A 17,605-nucleotide genomic window follows, 5' to 3' on the forward strand; every position below is an offset into this window, starting at 1 on the left:
AACTCACCACTTTGTCCATAAGTTTCTGTTGGTGGCGCTGCAGGTCCCCGGCCGCCAGAGGTCGCTAGTTTGTGGCTCCTTTCTGCCCCTTCCCTTGGTCTTTGCTCAGCCGCCATGTTGCTGTGTGTGCGAGAGAGTCAGTGAGCGCTTGTGAGCTGCTGCGGCTGCTGCAGCAGCGCGCCAAGAACCGGGAGCTGAGTCACTGCCAGCACTCGCACCGGACCGCCGTTGTCTCCCTTTCACAGCAGTGCAGAGATTTTAGCCGGCAGTCATTATGGAGGCAGTGAAAGTCTTCAACAGCGAGGTGCGCAGTGCGGCTTCCCACTTTCTCCCCTCCCATTCCTCCATAGAGCGATAATTTTCCGGCCACGTGCTTCCCACGTCTCTCACTGGGATCTTAACCACCTCCTGACGTCAGGCAAGCAGGGTTCTAGTGCTGACCAGTGACGTCAGCAGGTGGTTACGATCCCAGTGAGACACATTCGAACATTCAAGGAGCAAATTATTATATTAGATAACATTTTAATTGACAGTGTAGGGTATAAGCAAAGATGGAACATATAGATAGGTAAGAGAGTAAGAGGAGTTAGAAATAAGGTGACTAATTTAAAAACTTTTAGCCCTGGACATTTTTGCTTTGTTCCATTATGGCAAAAAAACCCAAACAAACCATACTGCCCCCAACATGCCCTCTTGTGATCTGGATGCACTGCAGGTGAACTACATAGAAAAAGTCTTAATATGTGTTTCGAAAATAGCAATTTCGATTTTTTTTTCAAGAAAAACGTCCATCTTCCACTCTGTGCCACGTTTTGGACATTTTTCTGTTTAAAAAATGAGCCCTCTAATTTCCTAGTGTGAGTGATAATTTGGTAGGACCAATTTTTATTGTGTGTTATCTTTCCAAGCAAGCATTTAAAAACAATTGACGGTTAATAGATCAGATATTTTACAGAGACAGCATAAGCACTGAGGTTTGCAGGATGCAAGTGAAGCAGCGCTTATTCCAGGGATCCTAGTTAAACGCGATGTATAGAATATGCCTCGAGCTCTTACAGACGGGAATGTACGCCAAGAAAAACCTGGGATAAATACCGGTGGTGCAAGGGTAATCTATAATCACGTGCATGATTTTTGTAATGTCCAAAATCTGCCCACTCCACGTCCATGATGAAAAAGATAAAAGCAGATCAATAAGGTATAAATGGCCTTTTATTCATGCAAATAGCAATCTCCTCGTATCGCCCGACACTGGCCGTGTTTCGCCCAAAAAGGGCTGCCTCAGGGGCTACAAAACAATAAGTTATATTAAAACAATGAAATAATTAAAAGCATAATACAAAATCAATAAACAATTAAAACAAGCTTAATACAGTGGTGGAAATAAGTATTTGATCCCTTGCTGATTTTGTAAGTTTGCCCACTGACAAAGACATGAGCAGCCCATAATTGAAGGGTAGGTTATTGGTAACAGTGAGAGATAGCACATCACAAATTAAATCCGGAAAATCACATTGTGGAAAGTATATGAATTTATTTGCATTCTGCAGAGGGAAATAAGTATTTAATCCCTCTGGCAAACAAGACCTAATACTTGGTGGCAAAACCCTTGTTGGCAAGCACAGCGGTCAGACGTCTTCTGTAGTTGATGATGAGGTTTGCACACATGTCAGGAGGAATTTTGGTCCACTCCTCTTTGCAGATCATCTCTAAATCATTAAGAGTTCTGGGCTGTCGCTTGGCAACTCGCAGCTTCAGCTCCCTCCATAAGTTTTCAATGGGATTAAGGTCTGGTGACTGGCTAGGCCACTCCATGACCCTAATGTGCTTCTTCCTGAGCCACTCCTTTGTTGCCTTGGCTGTATGTTTTGGGTCATTGTCGTGCTGGAAGACCCAGCCACGACCCATTTTTAAGGCCCTGGCGGAGGGAAGGAGGTTGTCACTCAGAATTGTACGGTACATGGCCCCATCCATTCTCCCATTGATGCGGTGAAGTAGTCCTGTGCCCTTAGCAGAGAAACACCCCCAAAACATAACATTTCCACCTCCATGCTTGACAGTGGGGACGGTGTTCTTTGGGTCATAGGCAGCATTTCTCTTCCTCCAAACACGGCGAGTTGAGTTCATGCCAAAGAGCTCAATTTTTGTCTCATCTGACCACAGCACCTTCTCCCAATCACTCTCGGCATCATCCAGGTGTTCACTGGCAAACTTCAGACGGGCCGTCACATGTGCCTTCCGGAGCAGGGGGACCTTGCGGGCACTGCAGGATTGCAATCCGTTATGTCGTAATGTGTTACCAATGGTTTTCGTGGTGACAGTGGTCCCAGCTGCCTTGAGATCATTGACAAGTTCCCCCCTTGTAGTTGTAGGCTGATTTCTAACCTTCCTCATGATCAAGGATACCCCACGAGGTGAGATTTTGCGTGGAGCCCCAGATCTTTGTCGATTGACAGTCATTTTGTACTTCTTCCATTTTCTTACTATGGCACCAACAGTTGTCTCCTTCTCGCCCAGCGTCTTACTGATGGTTTTGTAGCCCATTCCAGCCTTGTGCAGGTGTATGATCTTGTCCCTGACATCCTTAGACAGCTCCTTGCTCTTGGCCATTTTGTAGAGGTTAGAGTCTGACTGATTCACTGAGTCTGTGGACAGGTGTCTTTCATACAGGTGACCATTGCCGACAGCTGTCTGTCATGCAGGTAACGAGTTGATTTGGAGCATCTACCTGGTCTGTAGGGGCCAGATCTCTTACTGGTTGGTGGGGGATCAAATACTTATTTCCCTCTGCAGAATGCAAATAAATTCATATACTTTCCACAATGTGATTTTCCGGATTTAATTTGTGATGTGCTATCTCTCACTGTTACCAATAACCTACCCTTCAATTATGGGCTGCTCATGTCTTTGTCAGTGGGCAAACTTACAAAATCAGCAAGGGATCAAATACTTATTTCCACCACTGTATATAGTTAAACGCGATGTATAGAATATGCTTTGAGTTCTTACAGATGGGAATGTACGCCAAGAAAAACCTGGTGTAAATACCGGTGGTGCAGGGGTAATCTATAATCACGTGCATGATTTTTTGTAATGTCCAAAATCTGCCCACTCCACGCCCATGATGAAAAAGATAAAAGCAGATCAATAAGTTATAAATGGACTTTTATTCATGCACATAGCAATCTCCTCGTATCACCCGACACTGGCCGTGTTTCGCCCAAAAAGGGCTGCCTCAGGGGCTACAAAACAATAAGTTATATTAAAACAATGAAATAATTTAAAAAATGAAATAATTAAAAACAAACATAATACAAAATCAATAAACAATTAAAACAAGCTTAATATATAGTTAAACGCATAGATAGGAATGTACGCCAAGAAGAACCTGGTGTAAATACTGGTGGTGCAGGGGTAATCTATAATCATGTGCATGATTTTATGTAATGCCCAAAATCTGCCCACTCCACACCCATGGCCATGCCCCCCTTTTGGTTGCATGCCATAGAACTTACACGCACTACTTTATAGAATACGATTAGCAAGCTGTGCCTGTAAATTCTAAATAAATCCAATTAGTGTCAATAATTGCCTGTTGAGTGGCAATTATCGGCGCTGATTGGCTTGTTAACTAATTAAATTGTGCATGTAAATACAGAATATGCCTGGATTTGCGCACACAATTTCGGTCGGACTACATGGAATCCAGGGGGTAATGTGTACAGTGCTGCATACGTCTAGTAGTGCTATAGAAATAATTAGCAGTAGTAGTGTATATAGAACTGTAAAAAATACGGGATAGGGTGGGAAGGGTGATTGATGGGCTGATTGGGGGTGAATGGAGTATGTTTGATGTGACCTGGAGAGAAGAGAGTGATGGAATGATAGTGTAAGAGTTGATGGGGTTAGGTATAGTGAAAATTCAATGCAAAATGTACATTACATATGGTGTTTTGGTAAAGGTTCTTGTCTTTAATCCCTGTAACATTGTTAATTGGTTGTACTGCAAAGTGTATTAACTATGATTACATTTTGTATTGTGCGTATAAAAAAAAGAAAACGCTAAAAAAAAAAGAACTGTAAAAAATATTTTACATAGGTTGCTGTGGATTTAACATTTCACAGCAAAAGCGGTCATGCAGAAATTGCCATGAGATAGAGAGACCCCATTATTGTTTGCAATGCATTGACTTCCAGCAGATTTACAAATCAGGTCTACTTTAAATCACTGTTTTTTTAAGGATTATCTTAAGATAAGTCCAGTTTAATGGTATTGCAAATATATGTACAAAATAAATAAAGAAATAGCAACACAAGATCTGAGATCAAACCAAACCCATGACTGAGTGATCCTGGGTCCAAAGACCTGTAGATCAAAAATCTCAGATACTGTCATTCTTGGGGGTGATTTCAGGATATTGGAATTGTTGCACCTCAAGAAATAAAATAATTGTCAAACTGTTTTTAGCTCCTTAAGTTCCTAAAATGTTGGGTATTCATAGAGATGAAAATGGGTAAGAGGGGCTGGTGACAGGAGCTGAGCTGGCCTGTGTCTGTAGGTCAAGTACTGTTTTAATACATTTATAAATGGTAATTCTCAAAACGAATCCCTCAGTCTTTGGTACTAACGAAAGCTCCAAAGCAAAAAACCAAGACTCAATATCTGCTTTAAGTCCGGGCTAATAGCACTCCAAGTTCAAATATCTGCTGTTAAATACAAGCAGAAAAATCACAAATGCCTTTTTTGTACCTTTTTATAAATACATATGTGTCCTTTTACGAAGCTGCTGCAAAAGGGGGCCTCGCTGGCATCGGCGCGTGTTTTTGATGTGTGCCGAGGCCCCCTTTTACCGCAGCGGGTAAAAGGCAGGTCTTTGTTTTGTTTCATGAAATGACCATGCGGCAACTGAAGCACTTGCCGCGTGGCCATTTTGAGGGAAGCGCTTATGGCCACCCATTGAGCTGGCGGGTAAGGGCTCCCACGCTAATCCAGCGGTACAAAAATTTTTATAATTTTGCAGCGCCAGAAATGGCGCGTGCTGGGGGGAGGGAACTACCGCCAGGCTGCTGTGGTAGCCCGGCGGCATTTCCCTTTTAGCGAGCGGTAAGCCCACATTGGGCTTACTGCCACTTCGTAAAAGGGCCCCCTCTGTGATTGCAAATTGAGCATTGTATGCAGTTCTGGTCAACCCCATCTCAAAAAGATATGAAGGGACCGGAGAATGTTCAGAGAAGGGTAATAAATATGATAGGGCATTAAAAAAAAAAGCTAAAGAGGTTGGATCTCTTCAGCTTGAAAAGAGATGGCTGAGAACATAGTAACATAGTAAATGACGGCAGAAAAAGACCTGCATGGTCCATCCAGTCTGCCCAACAAGACAAACTCATATGTGCTACTTTTGTGTATACCCTACTTTGATTTGTACCTGTCCTCTTCAGGGCACAGACCGTATAAGTCTGCCCAGCACTATCCTCGCCTCCCACCACCGGCTGGCTCTGCCACCCAATCTCGGCTAAGCTCCTTAGGATCCAATCCTTCTGAATAGGATTCCTTTATGTTTATCCCACGCGTGTTTGAATTCTGTTACCGTTTTCATTTCCACCACCTCCCGCGGGAGGGCATTCCAAGCATCCACTACTCTCTCCATGAAAAAATACTTCCTGACATTTTTCTTGAGTCTGCCCCCCTTCAATCTCATTTCATGTCCTCGCGTTCTACCGCCTTCGCACCTCCGGAAAAGGTTCGTTTGCGGATTAATACTTTTCAAATATTTCAACGTCTGTATCATATCACCCCTGTTTCTCCTTTCTTCCAGAGTATACATGTTCAGGTCATCAAGTCTCTCCTCATACGTCTTGTAACGCAAATCCCTTAGCATTCTCGTAGCTTTTCTTTGCACCGCTTCAATTCTTTTTACATCCTTCGCAAGGTACGGCCTCCAAAACTGAACACAATACTCTAGGTGGGGCCTCACCAACGACTTATACAGGGGCATCAACACCTCCTTTCTTCTGCTGGTCACACCTCTCTCTATACAGCCTAACAACCTTCTAGCTACGGCCACCGCCTTGTCACACTGTTTCGTCGCCTTCAGATCCTCAGATACTATCATCCCAAGATCCCTCTCCCCGTCCGTACCTAACAGATTCTCCCCGCCTAACACATACATCTCTCGAGGGTTTCTGTTCCCTAAGTGCATCACTTTGCATTTCTTCGCATTGAATTTTAATTGCCAAACCTTAGACCATTCTTCTAGCTTCCTCAGATCCTTTTTCATGTTTTCCACTCCCTCCCGGGTGTCCACTCTGTTGCAGATCTTAGTATCATCCGCAAATAGGCAAACTTTACCTTCTAACCCTTCGGCAATGTCACTCACAAATATATTGAACAGAATCGGTCCCAGCACCGATCCCTGAGAAGGTGATATTGCAGAGGTTTCTTAGATCATGAGAGTAGGATGGAATAACTAAACAGGGAATAATTATTAACTCCCTAAAAATAGTAACATAACATAGTAAATGTCAGCAGATAAAGACCTGCATGGTCCATCCAGTCTGCCCAACAAGGTAGCCAGATACATACTCTGCAGATTACACTTCTTCTACCAGTGGCGTACCAAGTGCACGCCGCTGGGGGGTGCTGCGGTGTGCCCGTGCTGCGAGAGTTCACTAACTTCTCTCGTTCGTTGCAGCTCCCTCTGCCCCAGAACAGGTTACTTCCTGTTCCGGGGCAGAGGGAGCTGCAGCGAACGAGCAAAGTTATTAAACTCGCAGCAGGCGCGCGCTGCGGCACCCCCCCCAGCGGCATGCACCCGGGGGGGCACTTTCGCGGGGGGGGGTCTTTTGTCGGGGGGGTCCGCGCTGCACCTGGGGGCGGGGCGCTGCCCTGGGTGTCCGCCCCCCTAGGAACGCCACTGTCTTCTACTACTACTACAACAAATTATTTCTATAGCGCTACCAGTCGTACGCAGCGCTTCACAATTTAATATGAAGAAAAGACAGTCCCTGCTCAAAAGAGCTTACAATCTAAATCAGGACAGACAGACAGGACAAATAAGGGATAAGGGTAGGACAGATAGATAGGACATATGGGGAAAGGAACTAATGAAGAAAGGAAGACAAGATAAAGGTTACGAAGAGGTGACAAGTTAGGAATTAAAAGCAGCATCAAACAGGTAGGCCTTTAGCCCGGATTTGAAGGCGGCCAGGGATGGAGCTTGACGTAATGTCTCAGGAAGTCTATTCCAGGCAATAAGGTGCGGCGAGATAAAAGGAACGGAGTCTGGAGTTAGTCAGGGCCGCCGAGAGACTGGGCCGGGCCCGGGACAAGGCCACCCCCCGGGCCCCCCACCCGAGGTTGCTGGGCCGGGCCCTCTCTCCACCCCCGGGCCCTCTGAACTAACCTTTAAGCACCTCGCCTCCCTCACCTTCGCTGCAAGCAGCGGCAGACCTCTCTTTCCTTCCATGCCCCGCCCTCACGGATGTTACATCAGGCGAAGGCGGGACACAGAAGGAAGGAGATGTCTGCCACTGCTTGCTGCGAAGGTGAGGGAGGCGCTTAAAGTTTAGTTTCAGGAGCGACGGAGGGCGGGCGGCGGCGGCACCGGGCCCTCTGCAGAGGCCTGGGCCCGGGAACTTGATGAAACAGGAACAGTGAAAAGAAAAAGTCATGTGAATTGCCATCTTATATATGCTTGGCTATCCATTCCTCTTTCTCACATTTGTTATAAAACAAGGCTACACAGGTAGGCTGATGATATTCAGTTAGCTGGTAACTACTGAGATTTCACACTAAGTTGATGGTCACACAGATTAGATAAATAGCTTTGCTGCTGTAGCCTGATACTGTTAAAGATGTTTGTATTTTCTTACATTTTCTTCCACTCTGCCACAGACGTAGTGCCCCATAGAAGTACTGTATAGGCTGCCTGGATGGTAAGGTTAAGCGTATCTCCTTAACCTTTTTGCAATGAGACCTGTCATAAGGGCAGTGGTGTAGGAAGGGGGGGGCGGTGGGGCGGTCCGCCCCGGTGCACGCTGCTGGGGGGGGGTGTCAGCTCTGCTGGTTCCCTGCTCCCTCTACCCCGGAACAGGTTACTTCCTGTTCCGGGGCAGAGAGAGCAGGGAACCAGCGGAGCCAACACAGCTCCCAGCGACATGCACTCGGGGCGGCTTGATGTTCCCGCCCGCCCCCCGCTTTTGTATGGCAGTAAGAATGCGCTCCGGGGGGGGGGGGGTGCGCTGGCAACCTGCCCCGGGTGTCAGCCGCCCTCACTACGGCACTGGATAAGGGTCCCCACACCTTCTCACTATAGCAAACCAGCGACCTGGTTTTGGATCTGTCACTTGCCCCAGTCTCTGAATCCTTGCTCTTGCCAGAGCCATAAATATCTAACCAATTGGGTACAGACGGGCTGATTCTCTCGCTCATTTTGACCAGCTGCAGGCATTGGTAAGAACGGGGCTCTCCTTTGTCAGGTATGGTCAGTGGCAGGAGAGTTTCCAAAAACCAATTTTGGCAGCAAAGTCAGAATTTAAATCTTCTTCGGGGAAGCCTACTTCTGCCACTAGCAACACCCCTTCAGAAGTTCCAACTCCTCCAGTGCTTCCAGGTTCCCTTCCAGAAACTGCTCTAATCCTCTGGCAGGATCTGGTGCTAGAAGGTCTGGGCACTTCTTGTACATAGAGCCAGGTGCAGGAAGCACACAGGAAAAACAGCAGGTCAAAACTGCAGCCTAGAGACCCTAGGTCTGCAGACAGCAAAAAAATAAAAACACAAGGCCACCAACAATTCCCTCTTATTGGCTGACAGAAAAGAAGGCTGCCAGCCACCAGCTAGATACAAACACTGATACACTATTAAGAACAGCAAGGGTAAAATACATACAGTCATATACTGTATATTTCCCCTTACTATTACACAAGGAATAGAATCTACTTTCTCAAATCTGTGAGGTTACTTCCTTGGGTTCTAGATTGGAGACAAGATGCTGGGCTCTATGGATCTTTGATCTGATCCAGCGTGATATATGTTATGGTGCATTCTGGGATGCACTGGGCAGGGCTTTACTTCCATATAATATAGTTTTCTTGGCTGGCCCCAAAACATACAGATATAGGTTATCCAACAGGGAGACACGCCTGAAGGTAAAAATAATCGCACTCAACAGTGAAAGCAGCAAGAAAATAAATGTATGCAGTCTATATTTCAATATTTTTATTAAGAACATAATACAAAGACAGCAAACCATATAAGTGTAAACTTAACATTGCGGCAATAACCTCTCATGTAACAGGGTTAAAGATAGTGCAAAACAGCTATCAGATTTATGATTTAGTAACTTTTCTCCCCCCTATTCCCCTTTACCACCCATCCCCCCCTTCTCAGGTTGGTATGCTTTACTAACTTCATAATGATATTAACCTATATCATCCAGACACTTCCCTGTAACAAAAGTTAACCATGATACATATTGAAACTCAGTTAACATATACAATAAGAGATCCTGATAAACAGAGCCAAAACCAGTCTTTAATCTTCCTAACCCAAATCTCTTCTTCCTTATCTCCCCAAACTTCCCCCCTCTCCGTGCATTGCTTACAGGCAAATTCTCTTTACTGGTTCCAGGGAAGTCTATTCAAGATATGACTTCTCGCCTTAGGTGATATAGTGTTTATGTATGCCCCCCATATTGCTAGGAACCTCCGCTGCCTTCCCGGCGACAGTCCTGCCCCTCTAGACTCCCATGTCAGCAATTCTTGACGATGTATGCAGTCTAAAGGGGAGCTAATTATGGATTACGATCCAAGGGTGATAGTGGCTGAACAAACAAAAATATTCATCCAGCAAAAAGGGATTGTCAGGAACAAAGCCCAATGGCTCATAAAGAGTCATGTGCTTAAAAAAATCCAAAGGGTTGTATATGATAAACGGGCTTTGGTTCAAAATTTTAGAACACTGCCATATGGCTGCTTATTATGTGCATACATCTTGTGTAATATACGCAAAAACATCTTTCCATGTGTTTTATTATTGTGCCTATTTGCATTGTACTCATAATTTTTGGTGCAAAGCGGTACCTGTATAAAGCATTGTTCTGTAACTATTTTCATTAAAAAAGAAAAAATGTTTGCTTACCTGTAACTTTTCCCAGTCAATAAACCCCCCCCAGAAGCTGTTACAAGGGGGGGGGGGTTGTGGTGTTAGTCTTTGCTAAAGAATGCCTGTGTTTTCATTGAATTGGGAGGAGAAGGAGGAGCAGCCTGTTTGAGCTCACATAGACAAGGAAACTGTTACCATGTTTTGAAACAGGAGGACTGTGAGAGGAGGGAGGGATTTGGGGTGGGGTTATGCAAAAGTGGCAGTTATAGGTGGGGCTGTGATGTCATATCCGGTGATATCATCAAAGGAGCGGAGTGGATGGGGCTTGGACAGATAGCCTGGGCGGATCCTCTATTACGATTGTCTGATGTGACCGGAAGTGGGCATGGCCACCTGCCAAAATCAATTAAAGATAACAGTTGACAAATGGTAATGAGGTATACTACTTCCAAAAGTTGCTTCAATGAACAATGCTTTGGAAGTTTTCTGAAGGTTAGCAGGCTTGGAGCTAGTCTGATGTTCAATGACAAGGAGTTCCATAGGCTTGCGAAAGGCTCGCATGCTCTCTGGTGCTTGTGAGGATAGTTAGATGAGCTTGTGGTACAGAATGCAGAGAGGGACACTGCATATGGCTTTAGACGAGTGGTTTTCAACCCAGTTCTTAGAGCACACCCAGCCAGTCAGGGTTTTGGGTTATCTACAATGACTATGCATGAGATTTGCATACCAAGTAGGTAGTGTATGCAAATCAATGTCATGCATAATCATTGTGAATATCCTGAAACTCTTATTGGCCGGGTGTGCCCCAAGCACTGGGTTGAGAACCATTGCCTTAGACAACAGCTGAGATAGGTCAGTGTGCTGGTTTTAAAGGCCACTCTAAGGATCTTGAACTTGGCTCAGTAAAATTTTGCGAGCCAGTGCAGAGACTTTAAGGTAGGGTGAACCATTTAAACTTTCTTTGCACTCAGCAACATCCACGCTGCAGCTTTTCATGATAGCCAAGGACATCAATTAGGTTATTTTGGAATCCCAGTAACATAGTAACATAGTAGATGATGGCAGAAAAAGACCTGCACGGTCCATCCAGTCTGCCCAACAAGATAACTCATATTTGCTGCTTTTTGTGTATATCCTACTTTGATTTGTACCTGTGCTCTTCAGGGCACAGACCATATAAGTCTGCCCAGCACTATCCCCGCCTCCCAACCACCAGCCCCACCTCCCAACCACCGCCTCTGGCACAGGCACAGACCGTATAAGTCTGCCCAGCACTATCCTCACCTCCCCACCACCAGCCCTGTCTCCCAACCACCGGCTCTGGCACAGACCGTATAAGTCTGCCCAGCACTATCCCCGCCTCCCACCACCGGCTCTGGCACAGACCGTACAAGTCTGTCCAGCACTATCCCCCCAGTACAAAGCAAGTTGCAGTATGTGCCAGGCCTTGAAATTAAAGCAGAAATAATTACTTTTAATCTCTTCGTTATGGTGTCGAGTGTTATGTCTGGTTCAGTCTGGCTGCTAAAGTTACCCAATAATTTTTCCAGTCCCCACGAGGCCTGAAGGGTAAAGAATGAACTTGGAGCTGAATAATTTGAAATACTAATCTAGCGTGTTCTTTCCTGTGTTGTGCTAGGCAGATATTTCACCTTGAGGTTACCTGGCACTAATTCCAGGTCTTGTTAACATCATATGCATTTGCTTTCTCTCGTCAGACATAGATGAATGTCGTTACGGCTACTGCCAGCAGCTGTGTGCCAATGTTCCTGGCTCCTACTCCTGCACTTGCAATCCAGGCTTTATTTTGAATGAGGATGGGAGGTCGTGCCAAGGTTTGTAGACAGACAATAATACCCTGATCTAATTTCTTTTGAAAACAAGAATAGTCAGATCCTGGATAAATTAAATCAGAGAATACGAGATGTCTATCATCAACTGTTCTAAAAATGTACACTGGTTAATTGTGTTTGGGCTCCCTCCAATTTCTCCTCTCCTCGACTTCTTTCTGTCCTGCTGTCATCAGAGATACATCATACAGAGCCTGCAGGATTTTCTCTTTCTCTATCTGCAATTCCTTCAAAGCCTAGATTCAAGAGCAGGGTGCACATCAAGGGGGAAAAAACATATGTGCCAGAGCCGGTGGTGGGAGGCGGGACTGGTGGTTGGGAGGCAGGGATAATTCTGGGCAGACTTATACGGTCTGTGCCAGAGCTGGTGGTGGGAGGCAGGGATAGTGCTGGGCAGACTTATACGGTCTGTGCCAGAGCCGGTGGTGGGAGGCAGGGATAGTGCTGGGCAGACTTATACGGTCTGTGCCAGAGCCGGTGGTGGGAGGCAGGGATAGTGCTGGGCAGACTTATACGGTCTGTGCCAGAGCCGGTGGTGGGAGGCAGGGATAGTGCTGGGCAGACTTATACGGTCTGTGCCCTGAAGAGCAAGGTACAAATCAAGGTAAGGTATACACAAAAAGTAGCACATATGAGTTGTCTTGTTGGGCAGACTGGATGGACCATGCAGGTCTTTTTCTGCCGTCATCTACTATGTTACTATGTATGATAGAAAAGTGGGTTAGAAAGTCTGGCAGATTTTAGAGGTTCCTGGCATAGATTCCTCTTGCTAATGGAGGAAATGGGGGGGTGGTGGTCATGATTGATATGCATCTCTAACTAGAAAAGTTTTAGGATTTTTAAAAAAGTTTTTAAAAGTTTTCAAAGGAGCGTTCTAAGGGGCACTTTTTACGAAGCAGTAGTAACCCCACCGCTGGCTTACTACGCGTCAATCCAGAACTATAGCCGGGCTGCCTAGCATTTGAACTTAACCGGCGGTAATCAGGCAGCACCGCGCACTGCCTGGTTACCGCCGGGTTAGCGTGGAAGCCCTTACCGCCATCTCAATGGGTGGTGATAAGGGCTCCCCCTCAAATGGGCTGTGAGGTAAGTGTTTCACTTACTGCATGGCCATTTCTTTTCCTAAAAAAAAAAACAGACAGCCTTTTACCCGCTGAGGTTAAAAGGGGGCCTCAGTGCATATCAAAAACAAGCAATGACACTAGCGCAGGCCCCCTTTTACTGCAGCTTCATAAAAGGACCCCTATAGTGTATTACATTACACAGGACTTATATCCCGCAAATACCAAAACAGTTCAGTGTACCAGGGGCGTAGCCAGACAAAATTAAAATTGGCACGCATTCATTTTCAGTCTGAGACCTTACTGCCACTCATTGATTTAGCGGTAAGGTCTCAAGCGTTAACCAAGTGGTAATAGTCTACATGTGTACTACTACTACTACTTAACATTTCTAGAGCGCTACTAGGGTTACGCAGCGCTGTACAAATTAACAAAGAAGGACGGTCCCTGCTCAAAGGAGCTTACAATCTAAAGGACGAAATGTGTAGAATGCATTTTACCACCCAATAGCACCGTGCACCAGAAAATAAAAAGTATTTTCTGGTGCATGTAGGGGATGAGCGTCCAAAAAGAAATTACCACCCGAGCCACATGGTAGCTGGGCGGTAATCCCAAATTGATGCTCATTGGGCACACACATAGGCGCCTACACGGCTTAGTAAAAGGGCCCCTCAACCCTCCGCTGCCTCAGGTACAATCCTCCAGGGACAGGGAAAATACCCCCTTGCCGGTCAGGTTTTCAGGACAGCCACAATGAATATGCATGAAAGAGATTATGCAGTGTATGCAAATTAAGTTCATGCATATTCATTGTGGCTATCTTGAAAACCTGACTGGCAAGGGGGTACTCCATGACTGGGAAACAGTGCCGTAGCGAGGGCGGCTGACACCCGGGGCGGGTCGCCGCTGCGCCCCCCCCCCCCGGGTGCAGCACGGCGCCCCCCCTCTCGGCGCGCACCCTCCCCCCCCGGAGTGCATTCTTACTTTAATTAGGAAGCAAGGGGCGGGCGAGAGGGCTGATCCGCCCCCGAGTGTACGTCGCTGGGAGCTGCGTCGGCTCCGCTGGTTCCTTGCTCTCTCTGTTCCGGGGCAGAGGGAGCAGGGAACCATCGGAGCTGACCCCCCCCCAGCAGCGTGCACCCATAGCGGACCGCCCCACCGCCCCCCCCCCTTCCTACGCCACTGCTGGGAAGCACTGCCCTACAAGCCTATGTGGGCTTGCTCATTTTATTGACTTGTATCCATTAAATATTGTTTTCCACATATATATATCTGATTCGTTTGGTTTCCATCTACAAGCCTATGTGCCATTTTGCAGCGGAATCACGCAGAGATCCTCGTGTTGCGAGACAAAATTAATGAGCTTTGTCCTCTTGCCTTGCAGACGTTGATGAATGCGCCACAGAGAACCCTTGCGTGCAAAGCTGCCTCAACACCTTCGGCTCTTTCCTCTGTCGTTGTGAGCCTGGCTATGAGCTGGGGACTGATGGCGTCAGCTGCTCCGGTAACATTAAAACACTTACATTTTCCGTTCGTGGCATTTCTCTTCTCTTGCGCAAAAGATCTTCTCATGGCTTTTTAAGGGAACTTGTAACTTTTTTCCTTTTAACTAGAGAATACCCACGATTTTCTTTTTAAGTTATGATCAGATTCTGGTTAAATTTGCATTTGAGGAAAAGTATAAGCATGGACCCCAAAAATTGGTTTCAACAAGATATTCTTCTGAAATACTACTACTACTACTACTTAACATTTCTAAAGCGCTACTAGGGTTACGCAGCGCTGTACAATTTAACACAGAGGGACGGTCCCTGCTCAAAGAGCTTACAATCTAAGAGACAAGTGAACGGTCAGTCCGATAGGGGCGGTCAAATTGGGGCAGTCTGGATTTACTGAACGGTAAGAGTTAGGTGCCGAATGCAGCATTGAAGAGGTGGGTTTTAAGCAAAGACTTGAAGATGGGCAGGGAGGGGGCTTGGCGTAAGGGCTCAGGAAGGTTGTTCCAACTTGACATTTCGTTCTTTAGATTGTAAGCTCCTTTGAGCAGGGACCGTCCTTCTTTGTTTAATTTGTACAGCGCTGCGTAACCCTAGTAGCGCTCTAGAAATGTTAAGTAGTAGTAGTAGTAGTAGTAGCATAGGGTGAGGCGAGGCAGAATGAGCGGAACCTGGAAATATATATGTAGAGATCAGGTATTCAAATCCAGGCTAAAAGCCCACCTCTTTAACGCTGCTTTTGACTCCTAACCACTACTCACTTGCCCTGTACCCTTTTATCCCCACCTGTTTAATTCCCTTACCTCTTAGTTGTTCTGTCTGTTTGTTTGTCCTATTTAGATTGTAAGCTCTTTGAGCAGGGACTGTCTTTTCATGTATGGTGTACAGCGCTGTGTATGCCTTGTAGCGCTATAGAAGTGATAAGTAGTAGGTATACATATGTAGTATCACATCATACCTTTATGCTATGAGTTTATCTTGTTGGGCAGACTGCCATCATCTACTATGTTACTATCCAGCTCATTTTTGAAAGAGAAGGGTGTCCATCTTTCGACACAAATCGGGAGATGGGCGTCCTTCTCTCAGGGGCGCCAGAATCGGCATAATCGAAAGCCGATTTTGGGCGTCCCCAACTGCTTTCCATCGCCGGGACGGCTGAAGTTCCTGGGGGAGTGTCGGAAGGGTAGCGAAGGCGGGACAGGGGCGGGCCAGGGCGTGGTTAAGAGATGGCTGGCTGCGGCCGATAATGGGAAAAAATGGGCGTCCCTGGCGAGAATTTGGTCCGCATTTTTTGGTCCCTTTTTATTTAGGTCCAAGTCACAAAAAAGTGCCCGAACTGCCCAGATGACCACCGGAGGGAATCGGGGATGACCTCCCCTGACTCCCCCAGTGGTCACTAACCCCCTCCCACCCTAAAAAAAATAACTTTAACCTTTTTTTGCCAGCCTCTATGCCAGCCTCAAATGTTATACTCCAGTCCATGACAGCAGTATGCAGGTCCCTGGAGCAGATTTAGTGGGTGCAGTATACCTCAAGCAGGTGGACCCAGGCCCATCCCCCCCTACCTGTTACACTTGTGGTGGGAAATGGGAGCCCTTCAAAACCCACCAGAAACCCACTGTACCCACATGTGGGTGCCCCCTTCACCCCTTAGGGCTATGGTAGTGGTGTATAGTTGTGGGGAGTGGGTTTTGGGGGGGGGCTCAGCACCCAAGGTAAGGGAGCTATGCACCTGGGACCAATTTGCCAAGTCCACTGTAGTGCCCCCTAGGGTGCCCGGTTGGTGCCCTGGCATGTGAGGGGGACCAGTGCACTACGAATCCTGGCCCCTCCCACGACCAATTGCCTTGGTTTGGTTCGTTTTTGAGATGGGCGCCATCGGTTACCATTATGGGGGAAACCCGAGGGCGCCCATCTCTGCATCCGGCGATCTCAGCATTTAGGTCGAGATTGGGGCGGGGCCAAACGTATTTTTGAAATGAAAGATGGACGCCCATCTCGTTCGAAAATACGGTTGGCCCCGCCCCTTCACCGTGACGTCCTCGGAGATGGGTGCCCTTAGTGATGGACGTCCCAGTTCGAAAATGCCCCTCCACGGGATTCATTTTCAAAGCACTTAGGGGGTCTTTTACAAAGCGGCGGTAAGCCCAACGCCGGCTTTACTGCACACTAAAATGGAACTCCCACCGGCCCAATGCAGCCGCCGGCGGAAGTTCCAGCAGGAGCATGTGCTATTTCTGGCGATCTGGGAAATTTTTTTCCCTAGCACAGTGCTAACCCGGCGGTAATCAGACATCACCACGCACCATGCCCGGTTACCTCTGGGTTACTGCAGCAGCCCTCAATGGGTGGCAGTAAGGGCTCCCCCCCAAAAATCGCCGCGCGGCAAGTGTTTTAGTTGCTACACAGACATTTCCTGCAGACAAGTAAGACCTACCGTTTACTCGCTGCGGTAAAAGGGGGCCTTAGCATGTGTCAAAAACACGCACTGACGCCAGCGCAGGCCCCCTTTTGCCACAGTTTGGTAAAAGGGGCCCTCTGTGTTACATTGTAATCACTAAACAGGATTTTCTATTAGTTCTCAATGGTTGGTAACAGTGGCGTAGCTACGTGGGGCCACAGGGGCCTGGCCCCCCAAAAAAATTTCCTCTGGGCCCCTGGTTTTGCTGGTGGGGGGTCCCCAACCCCTGCCAGATGAATCATTGTCCAGTGTTGGTCTCCAGCACCGCCGCATGCTCAATTTCACTAAAAGGAGTGTTCAGGATGTGAGAGGAAGACAGAGCAAGGCAGGCAACGCGGCAGCGCTGGACAATGCTTCAGCTGGCAGGGGTTGGGGACCCCCACCAGCCAAGGTATTTGCTGTGGCAGTGGGTGGGGGGTGGCAAGGCAGTGGGGGGGGGGGCAGAGGGGGGGGCGGTAGAACAAATGCACTCCCCACCTCAGGCTCTGGCCCCTTCCCACTGCAAAGTCTGGCTACACTCCTGGTTCGTAATCTCTGAAGCTTCTTGAAAACATACTTGAGTGGTGGATTGAACCACCACCCCAGTACCAAAAAGGAGGCTTTTCAAGTCCGCACCAAACAGCAAGAAATAAAAC

At 47.1% G+C, this 17,605-nt stretch overlaps 1 protein-coding gene across 1 annotated transcript in view; it reads left to right on the plus strand.

The window, feature by feature from the left end:
* The window catches only part of FBLN5 (fibulin 5), a 98,525-nt gene that overhangs the window by 51,134 nt on the left and 29,786 nt on the right, over positions 1–17,605 (plus strand). Inside the window, exons 6-7 of the mRNA XM_030213829.1 lie at positions 11,821–11,937; positions 14,398–14,517. Coding sequence (XP_030069689.1) covers positions 11,821–11,937; positions 14,398–14,517 — 237 coding nt within the window. The remainder of the gene's footprint in view (positions 1–11,820; positions 11,938–14,397; positions 14,518–17,605) is intronic.

This window comes from Microcaecilia unicolor, chromosome 9, assembly GCF_901765095.1.
Source record: "Microcaecilia unicolor chromosome 9, aMicUni1.1, whole genome shotgun sequence".
NCBI classification, from domain to species: domain Eukaryota; kingdom Metazoa; phylum Chordata; class Amphibia; order Gymnophiona; family Siphonopidae; genus Microcaecilia; species Microcaecilia unicolor.